The sequence below is a fragment of the Gopherus evgoodei genome, chromosome 2, assembly GCF_007399415.2.
Source record: "Gopherus evgoodei ecotype Sinaloan lineage chromosome 2, rGopEvg1_v1.p, whole genome shotgun sequence".
In the NCBI taxonomy this organism is placed as follows: domain Eukaryota; kingdom Metazoa; phylum Chordata; order Testudines; family Testudinidae; genus Gopherus; species Gopherus evgoodei.
In genome coordinates, this window is record NC_044323.1 from 147,023,972 (window position 1) to 147,047,807 (window position 23,836).

The window sequence follows — 23,836 nt, forward strand, 5'->3', positions numbered from 1 at the left end:
AAGACACAAGCGTGAAGTTGGCATTAGCTGCGCTGGCACAAGACGCTCTGCTTAGGGGCAGCGGATGAACAGCACCCAAGGGAGCATGGGGTGCAGAACCTTTGCTGGGAGCACTGAGCATCTCGCACTCGGGGACCCTTGGTCCCTCCTGTTGTCTGCTGGTGGCTCTCCACAGCTGGCTCTCCTGAAACGCTTTGGGTTAATGCTGGTCACTGGCTTGAAGACGGGTCTGTGCTATACAGAGGGTCTGGCTTGTCCCTTCCACTCTGACTCAGAGACAGACATGGCTGCTGGGAGCCACTTTCTAATTATTTTAAGCAGCGTGGCTCTTAATTCGGGCCAGGCCAAGCCCCAGAGCACCCCCCATGGCAAAACTGGGCCCCATAGGCTGGGACTAGTGACCCAGAGACAACCGCAGGGCCCCATTCCCTTTCTATTTGTTGCAGGCGAGCCCTGATGCTATCTGACAAGGGAGACGATGCAGCCCCCCAACACATCCCCAGGGGAACCACCTTTGTCAGGCGCTCTCCCCACACATGTATTTCAGCTTGGGTGCTCAAGGTGCCCCCCACCAGCAGAGTGCCGCAGACCCACAGGTGGGGCAAGGAGGCTGGGGCAAACAGGGCTTTGGCTCCAGCTGAGAGCACAGGCCATGCCGGGGCCCCGGGGGAGGACTGGGTACTCACATCTGTGTAGTTGTAATCGCTGTTGGTGGCCAGGAAAACCTTCCCCACTTCTTTCATGCGGCTCAGCAGCAGGGGCACACGGGGCTGCGCAGAATGAGATCCATGCAAGGGGCTGGCTTTGCGGGCCGGGGCAAGGGGGGCTGGGTCCTAGGACCAGCACTAGCTGGGGGAGTGTGTCCACAGAGCTGGAGAAGCAGGGTTCCTGGCCCGGCTCACTCATCACTGGGTAATGCAGTAACCTGGGAAGGGCAGCTGGGTTGGGCGGGGAGCCATCGGCCAGGGGTGCCCCCACTCACACAGTAGGGGGATGGTTTTGCTCATCTCCCCCACACACACATGCTGCAGGAAGGAAGCCTGAGAGATATCTCAGTGCGAGAAGGGAGGGAGTCAGTCTGGTCCCAGGGGGTTGGGGGAGCAGACAAGTTTGGAAACCATGCGGCCACAGAGACCAGGGGAGGGGATGCCCAGGAAGGATGCATGGGGGCCGTGTCAACCCTGCAGGGCATGGGTGTGATGCCCCTCTAGCCCCGTTTGGGGGGTGGGGGAGCAGCCATTCCAAGCTGGGGATGCAACACTCACGTCTTTCACTACGAACTTCTCCAAGTTCTCCAGCGTCTTCTCCTTCAGACAGCCCTGGGCAAGCGTGGGGAGAGGGGGCAGGTCAAAATAGCTGCCATCTGCCCCCATGGGGTGTTTGCCCCCTTCCCCTGCCATGGGGGACTCTTCTTATGCCAGGAAATGGACCGAGGCCCCAACTCCAACTTCGTGTCCCCCCTTCCCCCCCCAGTGCCCTCACAGCAACACCCGGATGGCAGTGCCCTGGAGCCACGCCTGGCCGGGCCACATCCCAGCCCATCACACACTGTGGGTCGCAGCACGGGCGCTGAGGCCCAGGGAGTGTTAGACCCTCCCTCCACGCCCGGGGCACTGCCCAGTGCCCTCTGCTGCAGGACAGAGCCAGCCCCCATTGTACGGTGCAGGTCTGTGCCCTCAGGAGGAGCACAACTTCACGGGAGAGAGGACAGCACCCGGAGCCCCCTCACTGGGGCAGGCATGTGCTCCCAGCCGGCATCTGATCACCCAGCTAGTCCCTTCCAGTCAGCGCTTTGTTTGGAATGAAAGCGGGGCCGGGACTCCGGACTGCCACAAATAAAGCCCTGGATCTGATGCGGTAACTCACCTTGCTCATTTGGGGCCGGGACTCCACACTTGCCACTCAGGACACATGGTGCAGGGCAACGGGCTGAACCGGGCTACGCTCAAACCCACAGCTGGAGCCCACAGGCCAGAGGCAGCAGCCCAGCCAGGTGAGCCAGACGGGCACCTCCCCGTGGCTGAGCCAGTCCCATCAGGGAATCACCTCCCCTGGCAAAGCCACTGGGAGCCCCCTCGAACCTGTCCCATCTGCACAGGGAGCAGTGTCTCCTGGGGAGGGTGCTGCTGGTGGGGTCTGTGCATCCCGGGGCCCAACCTGTCCATTAGGGGTGAGATCACACAGCTGAGCTGCCAGCTTTCCTGGGCTGGGCGTCAGCCTCCCATGCGGGCACGCAGTGCCTCTGACTTGGCTCAAAGAGCCAATCGGGAGTCCCCACCCTCACGTGCGCTCCAATATCCTCTGCACAAACATCGGCAAGCCCCATGCTGCCTGGGGCACTGTCTGGACTGGAGACCATGTCACCCCCACACACCCCAGCTACAGATGGGAGCAAGCAGGTGTAGCCCACAGCAGTAACTTGCCATGTCACATTGGCTAAGCCTGCTTGGAACTGGTTTTGGTGGGTTTACACTAGGATTTTAAACTGATTCCAGTGCAAGCTTCCCAGTGCAGACCAGGCCTCCCAGCCCACCAAGGGGTTCCCAGGCAGCGACCGACCGAGAGATGCACGTGGTCCATGGCCTCGCGCACGTCCTGGAAGATGCTGCGGAATGACATGAAGAGGTTGCCGTGTTTGTAGCCCGTGTCACAGCTGGGAAAGCGAGGAGAGAAAATGGTCAGTGGGGAAAGGAGAGGGGCACTGGGCTGGGGGACTGTGAGTGGGGCAGGGGGAGGTGCAGCTGAGATGGCAGCCAAGGCACTCCTAGATGCCCCAGGGAAGGGGGGAATTGCTGCCCCAGGCCCCCCAGACAGACAGTTCCCCTGCGATCAGAATGCTTTTTCCCCACCACACCCAGCAAAGGGAAACCCAGGGCTGGTGTTTTCCCCTGCCAAGCCCCAGAGCAGCTAGGCACTTCCCAGAGCAGCCCCAGGGGTTGGGAGTTTTGGGGGCTCGTCTCAGACACAGGCACCCAGGCGGGCTGGAGTCTCAGTGGCAGAAGATTGGGCTGCCTGTCAGGCAAGGGGGAAGCAGGGTGGCGTGACAGCTTGCCCACTGGCCACCTGGCATCTGCTACTGCCAGGCCCCAGGGCTCTCGCTCTGGCAATCAGCAGGGACGTTGAACCTCCCAAACCTGCCAGTCTCCCTGGCTCCAGGGACCCCCTCCTGAGTCCCAAGGAAAACTCTGCTCAGAGCCAAACCCAGCCGGTCTTTGGCAGAGTGTCTGGAGCTTTCCTAGCCTGCTGCAGAGATGGCAGGACCCAGCCGGGCTGCTGAGTGCAGGGATCAGCAGGATGCCCCCACACACGCCTCAAATCCTCAGCATGCCGCAAGGCAGGGGCTCTCACTTGACGTATCTGGAGCAGTTGGTAAAGAAATCCACCAGGCAGGCGTAGAGATAGGTCTCTGCCAAGGGAAGGGGAGGGCAGGTCAGCAAGGCAGCTGGCTCAGAGACAACAGGCTCTGGGAGAGGGGCCCCGGGAGCTGTGGGTGCGGCCCAGGTGTACAGCCACTAGCTAGGACATGGGTTCAAGGTCTGCTCTGCCACAGACCCCCCTGGGCCAGTCACTTAGCCTCTCTGGGCCTCCGATCCCAGCTGTCACCTGCATGGCGCTGGCACAATCGGGGGGGTGGTAAACACATTCAGGTGAGATGCTCAGATACTGGAGGGCAGACAGATACCAGAGAGAGGCAAGGATCCTGGTGAGTGAGGCGGGCCCCAGGGGAAATGGGGGGGGGGTGAATTTTAAAGCAGGGATGCCCCCTGCACATGAGGGGGAGGCCATAGGCCTGCATACCTGTGAGGTTGAAGAGCGTGTTGAGAATGTGAAATCGCTTCATATCGTCCCGCTGAATGAACTTGTTGGGGTAATAATTCCAGATCTCAGGCCTGGAGGGGGAGACAAACCCGTGTGAGGGGTTGGGGGGCACTGGCTGAGTGAGGGCCAGGGTGGAGCTGCCAGAGAGGGAAGCGCAGAGGCAGAGCTCAGCTGTGATGAATCCTACAGGGATTTTCCCACAGAGGCTGCTGGACCCAGACGACTCTGGGGTTCTCTCTAGCTTCCAGCCTACAATACCCAGTGTTACCACAAGCTGGCACCCTAAGTCCAGGCCTCCTGCCCTGCATAGGCGAGCTCCCGGGTGGCTGGAGCAGGTGTGCTCTGCACACACACAGCACCCCGAAGAGCGAGCTGCATCTCCCTGCGCCACACGCTTGTCTGCCTGGCCCCATGCAACATCCCAGAAGCATCCACAGCAGGGAGCCAGCCAGTCTGCAATGCCCACCCAGCTCCCTGCAAGCAGCTCAGCGGTCCCAGGCCAAGAGCACTGATTGGCTGCTGCTGCGTGGCAAAGAGAACAAACACTATGTTATAAAGCAGGGGCCGGCAAACTGTGGGCTAGCAGGCCACATCCGGCTCGCTAGCCAATTTAACCCAGCCCTGGAGCTCTTGTTGGGGAGCAGGGTCGGGGGCCACTCCATGCACTGCGGCTCCCAGAAGCAGCGGTAGGTTACCCCTATGGCTCCTACGTTTAGGGGCAGCCAGGAGGCTCCGTGCGCTGCCCCATCTGCAGGAACCATCCCCGCAGCTCCCATTGGCCAGGAACTGCGGCAAATGGGAGCTGCAGGGGCAGCACTTGTGCACGGGGCTGCACGCAGAGCCGCCTGGCCATGCCAGAGCTGGAGGGAGGACATGCTGCCGCTTCCGGGAGCTGCTTGAGGTAAGTGCCGCCCACAGCCTGCACCCCTGACCCCCTCCTGTGCCCCTGCCCTGATCCTCCCCTCCACCCTAAACTCCTCAGCCCCACCCCAGAACCTGCACCCCCAGCTGAAGCCCTCACCACACCCCAACCCTCTGCCCCAGCCCGGAGCCCCAGCCTGCACCCTGAACTCCTCTTTTCTGGCCCCACCCCAGAGCCCTCACCCCCTCCTGAACCCCAACCCCAATTTTGTGAGCATTCATGGCCCGCCATACAATTTCCATACCCAGGTGTGGCCCTCGGGCCAAAAAGTTTGCCCACCCCTGCTATAAAGTATGAGAATGGGATATCCTCCTGCACCCCAATCAACGCTGACAGCATTCCCCCCTGCCCTATTGACACTGACACCATGCCCCCCACCAGCTGATGGGATGCCTCAGGATGATCAGCGAGGGCACACAGGGCTGCACTATTTATACGCTACAATGCAGGGCATTCGCTGGCCACTTTCCCACCAAACACCCCACCCCCGCCCTGAATCCTACTTGCATCTGGTCTGATTCTCAACCTGCTTCCTGCCCCATGGGGAACCAGTACTTCTGCCCCCATCCAGAGATCTAGCCCCATGGCCGTCCGGGCTCAGACAGGCCCCTGAGATGATGCTCCCCGGGTGGGCCTTTTGTCCCGAGCTGCACTGCCCAAACCTCAGAAGTTTTCCAGATAAACCCAGCACAACTTGAGTCTCTCAGCATGAGGCTTCCTTCCTTTCCAGGAAGGAGATGACCTTCCCCATGCCCTTCCCTGGAATGTCTCCCCAGAGCGCCCGGGCGGGGGATATACACCACATTCCTACGTTTCCCTAAATCTCCTGCATGTTTCCACTGCCCCCCAAAGCCGGTGGCTCAGCTGTGCTCACAGCTGCCCAGTCACTCAGGCCATGGGGATGGAAGGTAACAATCACCCCTGGCCCTGCGTCTGAGTGGAAAGAAAACACGCTGGCTAAAAATATCCCCTGCCTGGCATGCAATGGAACTGCTGGTCCCGTTGTGCCTAGCTGCTGCACCGCCTCAGGCCCCGCCTGGGCAGAGACAGCTCCTTGTGGGGCACAGCCCCCTATCTGGGAGCATGCGGCTCTGCCCCAGTGCTTCCCAACGCAGCCACAAGGGAGCTGATGGCACAGCCATTTCCCCACGGAAGCAGAGACGGCCATGCCAGGCAAAAGGCAAAGAATCCTAGAATCTCAGGGTTGGAAGTGCCCTCAGGAGATATCTAGGCCCCTGCTCAAAGCTGTGACCAAGGGCAGGACAGAGCCAGGCCCCTCAGATCTCCTCTCTCCAGTGCAAGAGGGGTTCTGGGGCAGGGGAGCAAGGGTGGACTGGGGCCAGCCCTATGCCCTGATGCGCCCCCGGTGCCAGCCTCAGCACTGGGGTGCATTTGCCCCTTTGCGAGTAACCCCAGCCTGCCCTACCTCCCCTTGTGGTTCAGGGACAGCTCCTCCAGGGATGAGTGCCAGGCTGCAGGGGAGGCGCAGCCCCGGGACACTGGACAAGGCCATGTTTATAAAGATGAAGTGCTGGGCCGGCAGCAGGCTGTTGTTGTTGTGCTTTATTTAGAACCATGACAGCAGGCTGGAGATAATCCCTCCACCCCAACATGGATCCTCCCCTACCTCCCAGGAGCAATTTATAGGCTGCCAGCCTGTTGTTATGCCCAGGATCAGAGCACTGGCAGCAATCCCAGGAGCGCAAGGATGGCCCACTGGTTAGGGGCTGGCCTGGGAGACGAGGCAAAGTCACTTAGGTGCTCTGTGCCTCCGTTTTCCCTCTGTCCATTGGGAGACCAGCCCTGCCCTGCCTCCCAGGGCTGGGTGAGGATAAATGCATTAAAGACTGGGGTGTTCAGAGGCCAAGGTGACAAGGGCCCCAGAAATACCTTCACTAGGTTTTGTACAGCACGGTCCCCCTCCAGTTGCCCTGCAAGGGGAAGGACATGGGGGTGGGCCTAGCATCTCTGGAGAGGTCAGAGCAGGCGGGTTTGTCAGGGACATGATCCATTGCAGCCCACAGTGCCTGAGTCAGACCCTTCCAGCATGGTCAATGCCAGATGCAGGGGCAAGCCCCACTCCGTGACTCAAGGGCAACTTGGAGACCGACTCCTGCAAGGCCCTTTCTCCTCTCCCCCAAAGCAGCAAACCAGGGAGCCAGCTCCAGGGTCCTCCATGCTCTCCCCAATGCCACCTGCCCTGCTGTCCCCCACCCTCTCTGACGCAGGAGCGACAGAGACAAGGGCAAGGAGCAAACAAACCACCCGGGGGCAACAGGTGCATTTGGTTCCCAGCCCCCTCCCTGGGCAGGGCTGATTCCTGGCACTCATAGGGCCCTGCTGGGCAGCCAGGCCAGGTACCCACCAGCAGACACTGGGCAGTGCAGGCTGAGAGCAAGAGAGCCCAAGTAGGAACCCAAAGGCCTGTCTGTGCCCAGCAGCCTCCATCATGCGGCTCCTGGGAGGGGAGAGGAGGCCAAATGCTACTGTCTTGACAGTGCCCCTGGTCTCACTCCAGCTCCTAGACATGCAGCTGAGTGCTGGGTCGTCTCTCATTGCCCTCTCCTGCCCCCCAGCCTTCCCTTAACTGCAGGGCATGCGCGCTAATCCCTCAAAACCCGCGGGCAGAGCGGGTGGCAGGACCGAGCAGCTGCCTTAGGAGCCTGGCCAGGAATAGCTCTTATCCAGCAGGGGCCTGGCCCAGCGCAGCAGGACAATTCAGCCCTGGGATCAAGTGTCCACAATAGGAGGAAATCTAATAGGGGCCATTGCAAGGCAGATGCCTCTGGACAGTGCAGGGGTCGTGGGGAGGGGGTTGGTGGGTGGCAGTGGAGGATATGCAGAGCCTGAGGCTGCACTGGCAATGCCAAGGGGCCGAATGCCCTTACCACCCCACAGGTCACTACACCCAGCGGGCACTCAGCCCTCAGCAGGATCAGGGCTCAGTCTGCTGCTTCCACTGGACTCAAGGGGAGGGAGGAGGTCAGAGGAGCCCGGGGTCCCGATGGGATAGGGAGACACAGGAGAGAAACACTGCCACGTATCTGCACTCGGGAGCCCATGGACTCAGCACGGGAAGAGCTCCGCCAGCCCCTGGGTGCGGGGGGTTGCTCCAGAGTCTCCCGGGGCTCCTGCCCCACCCCACCCCACCCCAGGGCCGTGCCCGCACCAGCCAGCCTGCTGAGCTGGCAAAAGGAGCAGCAAAGGCACCTACCCCTTGAGGAAGCGGAAGCCGTGGGCGCAGACCAGCAGGTTCCCATGGGAGTCAACCTTCAGAAGGTTCCCGTACTGAGCATCAAACACCAAGCCCCTGCAGGGGGGAGAGGAGAGTGTCCGGGGACGGGGGGAGCCCCGTTCAGAGAGCAACCAGCTCTAGGAGCTGCTATAACCTCCAGCACCAGCCCGCCGACCCTCCACACAGGGGAATTCAGTCCCAGCAACAGAGCTGTGTCCGAAGCAGGGGGCTGGGCTCCACTGGCGTGGCAGTATATGAGCGGCAGGGTCTTGGGTTCTGAAGCACTGTGACCTGGGGGGGGAGCAATGCCAGCCCCCCCTTGCCCATCCCTTGTCACCTGGTGGCTTGACTGACTCCACAGGCCTCAGGAAACCACTCAGGCCCTTGGCTGAACTGCACCACCAAAACAGCATCTTCTGTCCACCTTGGTGTCACCCCGCTAGTGTCACTGGGTTTACATCTGGGACCAATTGGGCTTCCAGGGCCCAACCCATCGTGTCCTGTGCCTTGTGTTTACACCTGGGTATGGAGTGTCAACTTGGAATGGCAGCAACGAGCAACTGCTTGGCATGGGGGTAAGTGACAAGGCACGGTGGCAACGGACAAGGCCCAAGACCCCTGGGAACAATGGAGGTTCCCCCATCTCCCCCTCCCCATGACGAACAAGGGAACCCCCCCCCCAGCTGGAGCTCCTAGGTGCTGAGCAACGCAGCCTCTGGCCATTCACTCCAGAGGATGATATCCAGGGAGCCCAGCTTGACTCTCAGATTGAAGGGGGCAAATAGCCACTTAGTGGTGTAAACCAAACCCCTTTGACCTGGGGGTGTTCAGACACCACGAGTCTGGTGCACTGGGGAAGGAGGGGCACTTTAAAGCATCACTTCCCCACCCCACCCCCAAGCAGTCGGTGGGGCTCGCTAGGGGACAGCCCAGAACGGCTGTGGGGGCAGCGCTCACCTGGTGGGGAAGGTCGGGTCATACTGGTACTTCAGAATTTCGTGGGGGTACCCAATGGAGACTAGCCGGTCCAGCAGCAGCTCGAAGGCCAACTCCTCGTAATCTGGGGACTTGTACACTGCAGGCAGGGGGAGGGAAGAGAAAAGGAGCACAAGCCAGAGCTCCAGCAGCCAGCGGGGGGAACCCTTCCCCCAAGGGAATAGGGTCCAGGGGTGCCTCCTGTAAAGACCCCAGGCTGTAGGGACACCCGGGGGAGGGGCAGGAGGTTACAGCAGGGATCCCAGTTCGCCCATTGGCACTGGTATGCTGCAGACAGCGTAACCAGCATGAGCCCCGCTGGGGCAGGCAAATGGAACCTGCCTTTGGAATATGGGGAGCCCCTGGCACTTGCACCCCATCCCCACTGGGCCATGGCCCATATGGGGCCAGCTAGCCGGTATATGCGAGAGGCAGCCTTAGAACTAACTAGGATCTAGCCCCTGCTCCCATCCAAGCTGATGGCCAGAACCTGGTGTGAATCCAGAGCTGCGCCAGGGCCGAGGGGAGGGTTACTCTGGATTTCTGAGAACAAGACGGGGGCGGGGCTCAGCAGGCAGCCACCACAGACAGTCCTGGGCCCCGGGGGAAAGCCAGGAGAAACGAGGGGAAGCCAGCAGAACCCCCAAACCAGTGGCGAAGCCACCAGGCCAAACTGTTGGGACCCCAGATACAGGCCAGAACCTCACAGACCAAACCACAGACCAGGCAGGTTAGCTTGGTGCCTACCCAAAATTCTTCCTGGGCCCATTGACTGGATTCCATGGTGCCACCCAGCTCCTCACGGGCCAGGCCAGAGGTGGGCCCTGCCCTATAGTAACCCCACCCCTCCTCCTGGCCCAGAACTCACTCGCCAGTGTATAGTCCATATCGAAGCCAAAGCACCTGATCTTCTCCAGAGCAAGGCTGCGGTTCACAAAGATCCTGGAAGGAAAATGACAGCAGAGGGTGAATGGGGGGCAGCCCTGCTTCCCCAGGGCTCTCGCTCTCCAGCTGGCACTGCCCCCCTTTAATACCAATGCCCCTCACCTGGCACCCCCTCCAGCTCACTCCTCCTTTGTTCAAGCAGCCCGTGAGAACCACAGTTTGCCACCCCCAGTTCCTGCCCCCTGCCCCAAGTTCACCACTCATCCCACTGGGCTGTATCTCTGGAGGGGAGCTGGGCCGAGGCTTTGAAGGGGAATGCTGGTGAGCGCCTGGTCACACCAGCGCTGCTCCAGGCATGCTGCCATCACAGGGACATTAGCTGGGATCTGCATTTGTCCTTCCCTCACCTCCAGGCCAGGGGGATTTAGCTGTTGGTGACTGACAGAGACAAACAGTCTCCTCTCTGCACCCATCTGCCCACAGCCTGCCAGGATGCTGGGGCTGGTAACACGGCCATGCCCCACTCAGACCCACCCTGTGCACACAGATTTGCTGCCATGGCTCCCCTAGCCTCATGAGCAGCCAGCCCTTCCCACAGCTCTTGCAGTACAAACAGGATCTGCTCTTGGGAAGGAACAAGAGCTGGCCAGGGGTGCCACCAGCCAGGGGGAGCCAGGACTGGCACTGTGGAGGGGGAGCACAGACCCATTGGGGAATGCTGGTGTCCAGGAACCTCAGCAGGGTGCAACACTCCAAAGCTATCATCTGGGGAGGAGCGACTGAATGAGTCCGGCAGAGACATCAAGGGTCAAACTCACCACAGAAGGGTCACCTAACCCCAGGGCTGGAGCCCGCCCTGCACCTGGCAGGAGGGCTGGGCAGTTTAGCCTAGTGGGTACAGCACTAGACTGGGGCTCAGGAAACCTAGATATTATTCTTGGCTCTGCCATGGGCCTGCTGGGTGACCTTGGGCAAATCCTGTCACTGCCCCTTCCTTCAGTTTCCCCATCTGTAGGGTGGGAATGCTACTGCTGGCAATAAGAGCTGGGCATTGTTACTGAGGCATGAGATTTCCAAAACAGCTAATGGACTTTGGAGGGCAAGTGCAGCCTTTACTCTTCAGTCCCTTCAGAAACGCAGCATCAGGGCCCCGGTACAGAGGGACGGACCAGGGATCAGGGACCCTACATCCAACTAGAGCAGCTGCCACCCTAGCCACTGCCCTCGCAAGGAGATGTAGGGGGAGCAGCTGCACGGGGGCGGATTTCCTTAGGACAGCGTAAAGGAGCTGGGTGGGTAGTTGGAACCTGCCCTAGAAACTCAGAGAAGCCCAGGGCCAGGGGGCTGATGGACCTGGGTCTTCTGGAGTGAGCAGCCGGGGCAACTACAGCTTGAGCTAATGAGCCAGGGCTGGAATAGCCTTGTGCTCTGTAGCCAGGCAGAGTGGACCCACTCAGCAGTGGGACAGGCCATGTCTAGCCCAGCAACAGCCTAATAAATCGGGGGGAGCAGGAATTCCACGAGGAGGGGCAATGAAAGCAAATGTGCTGAGCCCCTAGCAGTCTGCTGCCTCTGAGGGAGGGGCCCAGCTCCCGCCCTGACCCCAGCAGAGGGACATGAGGCAGCCCTGGGGTCTGTGCCCCTCATAGGGGCGCCATTCTGGCATCAAATGATTTTCAGGTAGCCCATGGGCAGGCGTTCCCACCAAAAATTCCTGAGGTGATAAACACTGGCCAGTCACGGAGAGTGGAAGTGCCTTAAACCCAGCAGCTCCCAGCCCTGTTCCCAGTCTCTGGCTCCCAGCAGAGTTGAAGGGAATCAACCAGCGTGTTCATGGGGAGCAGGGGGGGCGTGAAGAGGCAAGAATCAGGCCGCTCATAGGAGAAAGGAGGGGGGGCCCTCTATATCAGAGCCTCCTGCACTACAAGGTCTTCAGAAGACAAGCCCCGCCCCAGAAGCAGCAGCATGAGGACAGGTCCAGGGGTGAGAGGCGACCAAGGCAGCATAGCTGGAAGCTGTTGTCAGATCCCAGCTTTCGATGGCTGCTGCCACAGGAGCATTGCACATCCGGCGGCCATGAACCCTCACACCGCCCTCCTTGCCAGCACAACAGGAGCCGAACTGCGCTGAGCATTGAAGGAAAACAGAGGTTGGGGGAGGCTTCCTGCTCACTCTGCAGATTTCCCCTCTCTTCCCCCCTCCCCCCGGCACGTGGAGGAGGTGTTCACTTCGCATTTGGCTCTGATCTGCAGGGCAAAGGATCAGACGGAGAGCTGGTGAGTAGTGTGAAGGAACATGTCTGCGCCATGGAGGGCAGGGTGAATGCTGCTGATGCCTTTTATGGCCAGACATCAATTCTTGGCAAAATCATAGAAAGTTTATTAAGGGATACAATCAAAGATTAGGCACACAATGCCAATCAACATGGGTTTATGAGAAATAAGTCTTGGGGGCTTTTCTATTTTTTAAACGAGTTCACAGGTTTGGTTGATAAAGGTCACTGTATCGCTAGAATAGATTACATTTGTAAGATATTTAACCAAGTCCCACTTGACATTCTGATATAAACATTTTAGCACCAGAGAGAACCAATGCAGCCCATGTTAAATAGAGTAAAAACTGGCTTACTGATAGATCTCAAAAGTAATTGTAAATGGGAAATTGTCTAATGGGGATGCCATAGGCATCTGCTCTTGGCCCACTGCAATTCAAAATCTTTATCAATGTTCCGGAAGAAGACAATCATGGCTTGTAAAGTTTGCAGAGGACACAAACTGGTGGATCAGTAAATAATTATGGGGACAGATTAAACAGACTGTATATAGATTATACAGGCATGAAGTGGGTTTTAGCCCACAAAAGCTTATGCTCAAATAAATGTGTTAGTCTCTAAGGCGCCACAGGTACTCCTCATTCTTTTTGCTGATACAGACTAACACAGCTACCACTCAGAAAACAGACTGTACTGGGTCACTTAATAAAATAGGCTCCTTTGAATAACCTTGGTTTTAATATAGTCAATGCAAGGTCACGCACCTCTGAACAAGAACCCAAGTCCAACTGATTATCTCCCAGGACTCCTACGTCCTTTTCAGGGTCACTGCATTCCATCAGTTTGCAAGGTTACAAGGCGATTTAATCCCACTCTAAATGCCTCCATGAGAAAAAGATCTGATAGAAGACAGCTCTTTAATCTAGCAGAAAACGTCCTAATGAGATTTAAGAGCTGGAAGCTGAAGCTAGATTAATTCAGACTAGAAAAGGCACAAGTTTTTAACAACTTGCCTGGGTGCATTCTCCATCACTTGAAGTCTCTGTCTAAAGATATGCTCTAGTTCAGACAGAAGTAATAGGTTTGAGGCAGGAATCATTGTGTGATTTCATGGAGGGTTTAACAGGCCAATGCTCAAACCACTGAGCTATCCCTCCCCTGGGCAACAGGGGATGAATCACTTGATGATTCCCTGTTCTGTTCATTCCCTCTGGGGCACCTGCCATTGGCCACTGTAAGCAGACAGGATACTGGGCTAAATGGACCCTTGGTCTGACCCAGTCTGGCAGTTATTTCCTTGTGCAAGGTTCTCTGGCCTAGGTTATGCAAGAGGCCAGACTCTGGTCCTAAAACTCTACAAATTGTCACGGTTGCTCTTCTGGGCAGATTGGTGTCATAGCTGTGGGAACGCAGAGCACAGACCTCGCCTCTTCTCTGCCTATGATCCTTCTGGATGTGCAGAAGACGAGCTGCAGCATTCATCTCTCGATGGCTGGCTTGACAGAGGACTGGCATGTGTAAGTAAGAGGCAGTAACTTGCTCACCTACGTAGCATAGGCCCAATACTGTTAACTGCTCCCAGAGATTCTCCTTGAGCTCAAGCAGTGAGGCTTATGGAGAAGAAAGGTGCGGCTTATCCTTGCTGTCACTTATTAGCATTGTTTATATTCTGGTAGCGCCCATAAGCCCTGGTTATGCACCATGGCCCCACTGCGCCAGGTGCTGTGCAGACAGAACAAAAGGAAACATTTCATTGTTACAAATGTTCATTGTTTTTAAAGTGGATTCCATTGGCTGAGGACACAAAACTGTACAAATCCCAGTGATCGCCTGCTCCCCCATCAGCAGCCTCTGCCTGAGACCGAGGTCTGAGCTGGCCACTGAGACCCAACAATTCCCTGGGCCTGAGAAGGGGCCCTGGCACGGCAGTGCAACCATCACTTGCAGTGGGCCGAATACTGAACTGGGGCCCACCAAACAAGACCTGAACTGGGTGGTGCATGCTCCAGGACCCTCAGGATGAACACTCGCATAGAAGCGGGGTGATGCTGTTGCTGAGCAAGGCTCTCCGTGGGCAGCGCTGGGACTGGAGGAGCAAATAGGGACCTGCAGCCCAATGAAAGCCAGGGAGGGCCGTGTGAGACCACAGGGTGTGTGAGGTCACTCTTCTCACAGTCCTGAGCAGCGAGACACCCACCTATGCCATGAGGGGCTGCCACGGGCATTGCAGGGAGGCAGAATCCTGCCATGAAACTCATCCCCACCCAGCCAGCTCACACAAGGCCACAGATGTTGGTGAGGGGACAGAGGGTGGTGAAACACCCACTGGCTTCAGTAGCATTTGAGGATACACTGCAGCACAGCTTGGAGGTGCCGAGCCAGTGCCCCGTTCGACAAGGATCGTCCAACCTGGCTCCTGCTGCAGACGGGGTCCCATGCCACCCTCCGCATGCTGAGAAAAAGAACATACTCAAAGATCACGTGACCCACTCCCAGCAGCCCCACCCCCAAGCCAAGGGGAGACACCCCACAGCCCAAACATGCGTCAGAGCCTTGTGCAATCTCCAGGGCTCTCTCTGCAAACAGCTGGGACATGTGATTCATTGAACTCGCTTATCAACCTCACCCAGCAGCCAGTGCAGCAAAGCCAAGGTGATGAAACGATTGCATAGTGCTTCAGAGCAGCATTTCCTTGGCACAGGGGCACAGACCCCCGCCTGCTCAGGATCCCCTATGTATCCCAACCACCCACGCCAACCGGCAGAGAAGATGCAGGATTCAACCTCACAGTCTTTAGTGTTTGTCTGAAAGCCCCTGATCCCAGAATCACAAGACTTTCAGCTTACATTTTTAAAAAATTTCCAACTCTCGCCACTGCAAGGAAGAGCTGGGGAATGCAAACCAAGCACACTCTAAAGGCTAAAAGGCCAGAAGGCAAAGAAAAAAAAATCACACGATCTCATGATTTTTTAAGAATCTCAGTTTTCGGGGGGCTGATGTCATGATTTTTGTCCGTTTTGCATTGGCAGTACTGGAGACATCCCAACATATCTCCCATTAGCTACACACTGGGGAAGGTCCCCCCACCAGCTAGCTGAGGTTTTTATTTCTACAGGGCATTCACTGAGGAGTTAGTATATGCAGACTCAGTTCTGGTAACTGGTTTGGAATGCATTCTTTGTCCACGTCTTTCCTCCATCACAAGCCAACGTGCTGCAGAACCTTCACGTTGCTTTCGCACCAGCTGCCGGCTGCCCAATCATTAACACACTTTGATTTTCTCTCTTTGCAATATGGACAGAGCGCAATATGCACTTGCAACATGTTTGCTTTTGTTGCGAGCACAAACACTTGGCTTCTTCTGGAGACCTCTGCATTGCATTACAATCTCCTCTGCATGGATTGCAAATCAAGCTGGTTTCTGCCCTTCCCTGGTCTGTCTTTTGGCCTTGGGAAGTGTTTGGAAGGAGAAGCAATTCAGTTCTTTTCCACCCAAATGCTTTGCTTTGGGGGACATACTTTTTCACCAGTCTTTGCCACCTTAACTCAATCTCTCCCGATAACTTTGCTTTGACCTGGTTATCACTTATGCCTTGGATAATTTGGTCTCATTAGTCAACCTGCTGACTGGGCCATTCCACTTAGTTTAGCTCTATTACATAGCTCTGTAACATGATCCTCCACTGTCCTGCCTGGCTGCTGGTTTCTTGTGAAGAACCCATGCCCCTCTCACTCTCTGTAGCCCCTAGAGCAGGGGTAGGTGAACTTTTTGGCCCGAGGACCACATCTGGGTATGGAAATCATATGGTGGGCCATGAATGCTCACAAAATTGGGGTTGGGGTTCAGGAGAGGGTGAGGGCTCTGGGGTGGGGCCAAAAAAGAGGAGTTCAAGGTGTGGGAGGGGGCTCGGGCTGAGGCAGAGGGTTGGGGTGCAGTGGGGGGTGAAGGCTTCAGCTGGGGGTGCAGGTTCTGGGTTGGGGCTGGGGATGAGGGGCTTGGGGTGCAGGAGGGTACTCCGGGCTGGGATTGAGGGGTTCAGAGGGCTGGAGGGGGGATCAATCTGGGGCAGGGGCACGGGAAGGGGTCAGGGGTGCAGGCTCTGGGCAGCGTTTACCTCAAGCAGCTCCCAGAAGCAGCAGCATGTCCCCACTCCAGCTCTGGCATGGCCAGGGAGCTCTGTGTGCCGCCCTGTGCACAGGCAGCTCCCATTGGCTGCAATCTCTGGCCAATAAGAGCTGCAGGCGTGGCACCTGTGGATGGGGCAGCACGCAGAGCCCCCTGGCTGCCCCTGAACATAGGAGCTGGAGGGAGGACATGCTGTTGTTTATGGAAGCAGCGGTGCATGGAGTGGCCCCCGACCCCACTCCCCAGCTGGAGCGGGGAAAGCCTCAGACCCTGCTCCCCAGGAGGAGCTGGCGGGCTGGATTAAATCAGCTGGTGGGCCGGATGTGGCCCACAGGGCTGTAGTTTGCCCACCCCTGCCCTAGAGGCTGCCACTAAAACGGAGACCCCACCATGCTAGGCTCTGTACCTAGCAATGAAGAACGGTCCCTGCACTGAAGCACTCAGCGTTTTTCACTGATAGTTTCACACACAAACACTGAACGAGAAACCCAACCTGACCATTACTGTGGGATATTTTGGAGGATTTGAAGAAAGAAGCATCAACCTTAAACCATTTTCTTAAATACATCTTTTAATGGCTGGATTCACCCACACGGTGCTGCAGGCCAGCACAGAGGAGACAGAACACAGAACAGTTCAAAGAGGTCTCCAGTGGCTTTGTTTCACCAGCACAGGGCAAAACTGCTGGAGTTTCCACCCCAAATTCCCTCTCCCATTTACACCTCCCTACGCTGCCCTGCACGTGTGTGTTCCCCTTCCTTCTTTCATTCACTATATTCCCCTGAACCCCTTTGTTCCCCCCCCCCCCCGAGATTTGCTGCAATAGGTAGCTGTGGAAGAGAAATATTTAGGATTACTGGTTGGATTTTGCTGTCCTTTTTTATTAGCTGAAAATGTAGCTGTCAGCAGAGATGGGGGCAGAAAACTTTCAGCAAAACTCCCAGAGAATCGCCCTCTTTCAAACAGCCCCTACCTCCCCACACTCCCCAGAGGAGCGAAGCCAGGTTGCGCTCAGAGAGGGCAGCCTCCCATGCAGTCAGGAGGCAGAGGGGAACAGGAGAATTCTGTTTCCAAGGAGGAGGTGCTGTCACTATGAGGAGGAAACACTGTGCCTCGCACACAGAACCAGGCTGAATCCCTGCTTTTCTGCACACCCCACTTCCATCCTACAGTGCTTTTCAATCACAGATCTTGTAGTGGGTTGGAATAGCACCCCTACTCCCATTTTACAGATGGGGAAACTGAGGCACAGAGCAGCGGCAGCCCGAGCAGAGCCGGGAATGGAAACCCAGGTCTCCCATGCCTCAGGCACACAGATGAGCCACTGGCCTACATTGTGCCCCTGAGCTGGGGGCTGCTAGGCTGACAGCTCCTCAGACCTTGCCATGGTGAGCCCTGCCGGGCATGTGGAACCCTTTGGCATCTGTCTGAGCCCTCTATCCCCTCAGGACATTCCCTTTTGCTCTGGTGCTTTGGACACACACACACAGTGTGAGACAATACAAATTATTAGAGCAGAAAAATGCCTTTTGATGTGGAAATGGGGCATGCACCATAGAGATGCCCCAGAGAGCTCAGGCAATGGCTGCCTTGGCATCCAGGATGCCCAAGGGAATTTCTGGGAGATCAGCACCCACCAGCACCAGCTGATGCCCATGGCTGAGCTCCTAGTGACTCAGCAGGAGCCAAAGCAGGCCCTATGTCTCAGGATGCCCTTGGGGAGCTGAATCCCCGGGGAGGGAAGGATTGGATCCCCCTGGTGACAGTCACAGAACTGTCCATGGGCCCAGAGGCTGGGTTGTTCTCGGCCCCCGCTTCTTGGAATGGTCTCCAGCCCCTCTACCCCTGCTGCCAAGATCTGCCCCCTCCCAGATCTCTACCTGGTAGGCTCAGCTGCACCAGGTGCATCTGCTCTGTCCTCAGATCAGATTGTGGGTCTGGGGCATTTTAACCCTTCTTTGCTGCCCTCAGAGGCAACACTTTGTACCTGGGGTGGGCAGGCCCAGCTCTGCCATTGACTCACCAGCCAACCTAGGGCAAATCCTGTGACTCTGTGCCTCAGTTTCCCCATCAATTAAACAGAGATACTGACCCTACTTTAAAGGCCTTGGCGATCTAGGGGCTAGAGGAATTCACAGGTCTCAAGAGGTCACAGATTGGGAAGCATCTAGATACAGTGGCTTCTACAGCAGGTCTGGTACCTAGATACCACACTGATGGGCGCTTTAAAGAATGGAGAGACTTGTTCTCACTGAGCTGTCCTGACTGGAAGCCCGAGCTGAATGCTCTCACGCCGCACCTTGTGTCATCACTTACACCTGGGCCAAGGGAGGTTAAAATCATTAGCAATAAGGCAGGCAGAATGGCATAGTGGAGAGAGCGCTGGCCTGGGGCCCAGGTGGCCTGAGGCCCAGGTAACCTGGGTTTTATTCCCAGCTCTGCCAACAGCCTCCTGCAATCACTTTCCCTCATGGGGCCTCAGTTTCCCCACCAGCACAACAGGGATAACTATAGTGACCTCCGTTGTGCCTGGCAGGAGTTCATCCCCTACCCAAGCCAGACACAGCTCCCGACCGCAGCACCCCCTCCAGGGTGTTCGGAGAGCTACTGCTCGCAATCCACACGCTCCCTTGGGTGCTCAGGTCAGGTTACCTAGATCCAGCTCGGAGAGTCCTGGACATTACAGCAGCACCTAGAGACCAGCTGAGATCAGGGACAGCAAGAGACAGACCAGCTAGACCGGCCAGGCACAGGCAGGAGGGGCGCAGGGCACAGGCAGGCCTGGCAGTGCCACCCTGCTCTGCTCCTTTGGTTTTTAAGACTTGTTTGAATGAAGCCGGCGGGGGAGGGGGGCAGGTTTGCTGGGGAGTCGCTAGCCAGCCCCGGGGGGGGGCGCTCTGCACCGGGGGGTGCCAGGCTCCAGCGCCTTCCCCCTTCCCCACGGGAGCCCCGCGCACGGCTCTCGGTTAGCCGGGGCGCCGCGGAGGAGTCGGATGGGGCCAAGCGCCCCTGCCGGGCTGCCCCCGAGCTGGCGAGCGGAGCCGCAGGCGTGGAGCGGCCCATCCCCGTCGGCTCGGGGCGCCCGGCTCCGCGCTGCCCCTTACCGGTGCTGACAGGCCCTCTTGGGGGCGCCCCCCGGCCCCTTGGCGCTCCGGGGCCCGTCCTGGGGCGGGGCCAGCGCGGCGTCCGGCTCCCCGGGGAGGCTGCCCATGAGCGCTGCGGTGCACCCTGGCCAAGGCAGCGAGCGAGCGGCCGGCTGGAAGTGGAGCCTTTTATCACCTGCCCGGCTATCGGGCCGCGCCAGCCGCCCCGCCCCGGCCCGGCCCGGCCCGTCCGCGGGGGGCTTCCTGCAGGAGACTGCGGGGCTTGGTCCCATCCCAGCGGGGAAGGCTCCCCCCCAGTGTTCCCCGGCCCGTGCCCGATCGCCCCCCTCCACGTGTCCCTAGGGTGCCCTCCCCAACCCCGTGCCCAGCATAAACCTGTCTCCCCAGGGTCTCCGTGACGGAGCCAAGCTCACCACCCTCTGGCACTGCCCCCCACTTGCCCTCCCCGCTGCCCACCCTGTGCCCACCTGATGTCCCCTCACCCATCTCACATGCACTCATCAGCCCGTGCCCCCCATCCCATGCCCACCTGCTAGCCTGGGGTGCCTCTCATCCCGTGCCCTGCTGCCACCATCCATGCCCACCTGCCAACCCTGCGTGCTCCGCTCCCCGGCACAGTGTAGTTCTAGCAGTTCTTGATCTCAGGTGGGGCCAGGCAGCCCCTCTCTCCCCTCCAGCGGGGGCTGCTTTGCTATAGTCTCTGGTTTCCCTGTCCTTACAGTACTGACCCAGGTCCCCCCGTAGTCCCAGCCAAGCCCATTACTATAGTCCACGCTCCCCTGGCATTCCCCTGGCCATCTCACACTCCTCGGTTCATAAATGTGAAGGCCGGGAAAAAGTTGGGAATGACTAAAGCGTCTTCCAGATAAGGCTCCAGGCATTGGCCAAAGCCATGGAGAATCCATCACCTCCTTTCGGACGCTGTGCATATCCCTTATTTCTAATTTCAATTTGGTTCAGCTTCCGGCCGCTGACTCTTGTTCTCCCATGCTCCATTAGGTGACTTTAGCAGCCTGTGCTGTAATTCAGGTGACGTTTAGCCTGTTCTGGATTTATTAATCAGATGGACCAAGTCTCCCGCACTCAGGCATTTCCTCCAGCCATCCAAGTCTTTGGGGGCTCTTTGCTGGCCCATCTCCAATGTTTAACCCCCTTCTTCCTAGAAGCCTAGACCTGGAAGGGGCCATGAGCGGTCGTCTGCTCTGGTCCCTGCTCTCCAGGCAAGACCACAGAATAACATTTTGAAATGTGGCATCAGAACCGGAGGCCGTAGGGCTCACCAATGCTGTGTACAGAGGTAAACTCATCCCCCTGCTTTCCACTCACTGCTCCAGTCTAACGGGCCAGGAGACCTAACGACACAGGGTGGCGGTGTCACGGAGTCCCTGGGCAATGCTCTGGAACTGCTCCTCACAAAGCCAGTCAGGACTTTGGGGAGCCTCCTCTCCCATGGAGCAAACAGTCTTCAGGGCAAGAAGCTCACACAGCTTCATCTCCTGGGTCTGCCCTTGGAGCATTCAGTATATGCCCCTCCATGCGCTTCCCACAGCGAGTCTGCCTAGGCGGGGTCCTGGGGAAGCCACAGGGTCCTGCACCCCCACTTCCCAGTCAGATGTGACTCTCAGCCAGCCAGTAAAACAGAGGTTTATTAAATAACAGGAACATGATCTAAAGCAGAGCTTGTAGGTACAGAGAACGGGACCCCTCAGCTGGGTCCATTCTGGGGCCCAGTGAGGCAGACACCCCCATCTGCCCTCACTCCTAGTCCCCAGCCAGCTCCAAACTGAAACCCCTTCTAGCCCCTCCTTCTCTGCTGAGTTCCTTTCCTGGGGCCAGGTCACCTGTCCTCTTTGTTCTCCCACACCTTTAGCATCCCCTTGCAGGGAGGAATGGCCGGGCCATTAGTTGCCACGGAGACAATGTCGGCCAGAAACTGAGGCACCCATACAGTATTCAGAGGAAACATTAACATTCTCACTTCATCACAGGCGGTTACCCGACAGCTCCCTCCCCCCGGCGCAGACAGGAGATTGGGCTTGGGGACCTCGGTCTGATCCAGTCTGTTGAGGCTGCTATTCCTGTAAGGCCCTTAACCCAGCCTAGGTTTGGAGCGGTGACTCTGCAGGGCTGAGCTCCAGATACTGTTCAAATGCTTTATGAACAAGTTTAAGGTGCAACTTGTTTTAGTTAGAACTCCCCCACTCAGTGGCCCCACTTGTGCTGCAGTCTGTGTGACTTGCATCCCTGTGTCCATTCAAGTTGCACGCGCACCTCCCTGGGGGCTACTCAGTGGTGCCCCCACCGCTGGTGAGCACCTGGCCCTTTCCTTGCAGAGGCAGAGAAGCTGCGTGCTCACTAGGTCTCATTAGCACATAGGCCTCCCCTGAGGAGAACTCAGCTTTACCAGCAGAACCCCAGATGCATCTCAGGGGCTGTCCCAGATCAGCCAGGAGACTGCAGGGTCCCTTCCAGCCTTATAACCCCCATGCAGGAGCTAGACCATAGGGGGAAACTGAGGCACACAGCAGTGACAGGGCTTTCCTAAGGCCCCCACCCTTCAACAGCCAGAACTAGAACCCAGGAGATCTGACTCCCCCTCCCTCAGCTCTAACTACTACATCCCACTCTCCTCCCAGAGCCTGGGATAGAACACAGGAGTCCTGGCTCCCAGCCCCACCCCCACTCTAACCATTAGACACCACTCCCCTTCCAGAGCCTGGGATAGAACCCAGGAGTCCTGGCTCCCAGCCCCCCTGCCCTAACCACTAGGCCCCACTCCCCTTTCAGAGCTGAGGAGAGAACCCAGGAGTCCTGGCTCCCAGCCCCCCTGCCCTAACCACTAGGCCCCACTCCCCTTTCAGAGCTGAGGAGAGAACCCAGGACTCCTGGCTCCCAGCCCCACTGCTCTAACCAGGGCTGGCTCTAGCTTTTTTGGTGCCCCAAGCCAAAAAATAAAATAAAATAAAATAAAGGGCGTCTGGACTGCCCAAGCAAAAGAAAAAAAAAAACCAGCCACAGGGAGTGCGTGGAGGGCGGTCAAGGTGGCTCACAGGGGGATGAAGGGCGGCACCCGCCTGCTCCCTCCGCCTATGGGCAGCCAGGCACCGCAGCCCATTCGCAGATGGGTGAGAGGGGCTCCCCCATCTGGCCTTGGGGTGTCTCTCCCAGCCAGGCGGGTGGAGCCCCCCAGGGGCTGCAGGGGGTGCTGGCTCAGCTACTCCTTTAAAGGCGGCTCAGCCGGGCCAGGCTCTGAGTGGCGCAGGAGGCAGAGGCCGGTGCAGATGGCAGGGAGTGGCATGTCCCAAGGAGCCCAGCAGCACGGTGAGCAGCAAGGATCGCTAGTTCCTTCCCCTCCAGGCTGGGGTCTGTGCCCCTGCAGGGCTCGGCTGGGACTGGCAGAGCGCGGGGAGCCGGCCGGGGGATCTGGAGCTGTGGACTGGGCTGCCAAAGCAAAAAAAAAGAGAACCACGGCAGGGCGGCCAGAATGTGCCACCCCAAGATTGGCCAGAACATCACCCCTTACAACGTGCCGCCCCAGGCACGTGCTTTCTCATCTGGTGCCTGGAGCCGGCCATGGCTCTAACCCACCAGACCCACTCCCCTCCCTGGGCTGGGGAGAGAACCCAAGAGTCCTGGCCATATCCCAGTCTGGTGCGCTGTTAAGCCACTCAAGTACACTGACCAGTGGTTTGGGGAGAGCCCCTCCCTCCAAAGCACATCAGACTCTGCTCTTGCCCATTGCCGCTGACGTCTGCTTGGCGGCGGAGGGCTGGGCCTGAGGGGCAGGCCAATCACGGCATAAGCTGACGCCAGGGCTCTGTGGTCCCATGTGTTGGACCAAACTCCCTGGGCAGGGCTCTGGGGGCAGGGTGGGGCCGGGTGCTAAGTCATGGAGCCAGCAGGGCTGTGACCCTGTGACGTGCATGGAGGAGATTGCGGGAGCCATACCCACCTGGCAGTCCTAGATAACAGACCTCCTGGGTCGCCTGCCTGTAGTTTATGACACCCCAGAGCCCCAAGGCCAGACCCCAGGAGGCCTGGCTTGCCCCTCCCCTGACAGAACCCAATAGGAGCTGGACTGGGTGCGGGGGAGTGGGCTCTGAGCCCCATAGTCAGCACCAGCCCTTCCATGCTTGGAAACAGACTCTGGGAGGGTGCGTGCAACTGCCTGTGTGTGTGCAGCTGGGTGTGTGTTGTCTGCAGCGCTTCATATGTAGGTGCACATGTGTACACAGAGTGTGGGCTGTGTGCGCTCAGAGATCACTGTACGCCCTGCTGGAAGGCAGCCAGTGCTGGGCTGGAGCGTGGCTGCTGCTGACAGTAACACAGCCCAGCCACTGAGAAGGAGAATCCAGCATCCCTGGAGGGGCATGCTGGCCGCAAATTGCTGCATGGGATCCGAACCCCAGCTCCTGCGGAAAGTGCTGGGGTGGAGGCCTTACACCCCAGAACAGCCTGTCAGGATCCTTCAGCACCACTCTGGGGCACTGGGAACAGC

At 58.2% G+C, this 23,836-nt stretch overlaps 1 protein-coding gene and 1 long non-coding RNA gene across 12 annotated transcripts in view; one reads left to right on the forward strand and one right to left on the reverse strand.

Annotated features, from left to right (window-relative positions):
- Positions 1-19,460, reverse strand: part of LOC115646198 (cytosolic purine 5'-nucleotidase-like) — a 29,270-nt gene extending 9,810 nt beyond the window's left edge. For 2 of the 11 annotated variants that reach the window (XM_030551767.1, XM_030551763.1), the window contains exons 1-9: positions 16,224-19,219; positions 9,820-9,893; positions 8,934-9,051; positions 7,956-8,051; positions 3,799-3,890; positions 3,349-3,406; positions 2,560-2,653; positions 1,266-1,319; positions 687-770 (exon numbers count right to left, since the gene is read on the reverse strand). In XM_030551767.1, coding sequence (XP_030407627.1) covers positions 687-770; positions 1,266-1,319; positions 2,560-2,653; positions 3,349-3,406; positions 3,799-3,890; positions 7,956-8,051; positions 8,934-9,051; positions 9,820-9,893; positions 16,224-16,453 — 900 coding nt within the window. In that variant the 5' untranslated portion in view covers positions 16,454-19,219. Of the gene's footprint in view, positions 1-686; positions 771-1,265; positions 1,320-2,559; positions 2,654-3,348; positions 3,407-3,798; positions 3,891-7,955; positions 8,052-8,933; positions 9,052-9,819; positions 9,894-12,008; positions 13,298-14,305; positions 15,015-16,223; positions 19,221-19,338 lie in introns of those variants that run through there. The other 9 variants (XM_030551773.1, XM_030551772.1, XM_030551765.1 and 6 more) reach the window with 9 other exon arrangements.
- LOC115646200 lies at positions 1-23,633 on the forward strand. Its single transcript, XR_003998969.1, has 3 exons — positions 1-90; positions 11,122-11,128; positions 23,621-23,633. It is a non-coding gene; the product is annotated as an uncharacterized LOC115646200 (long non-coding RNA).
- Positions 23,634-23,836: the final 203 nt, after the last annotated feature.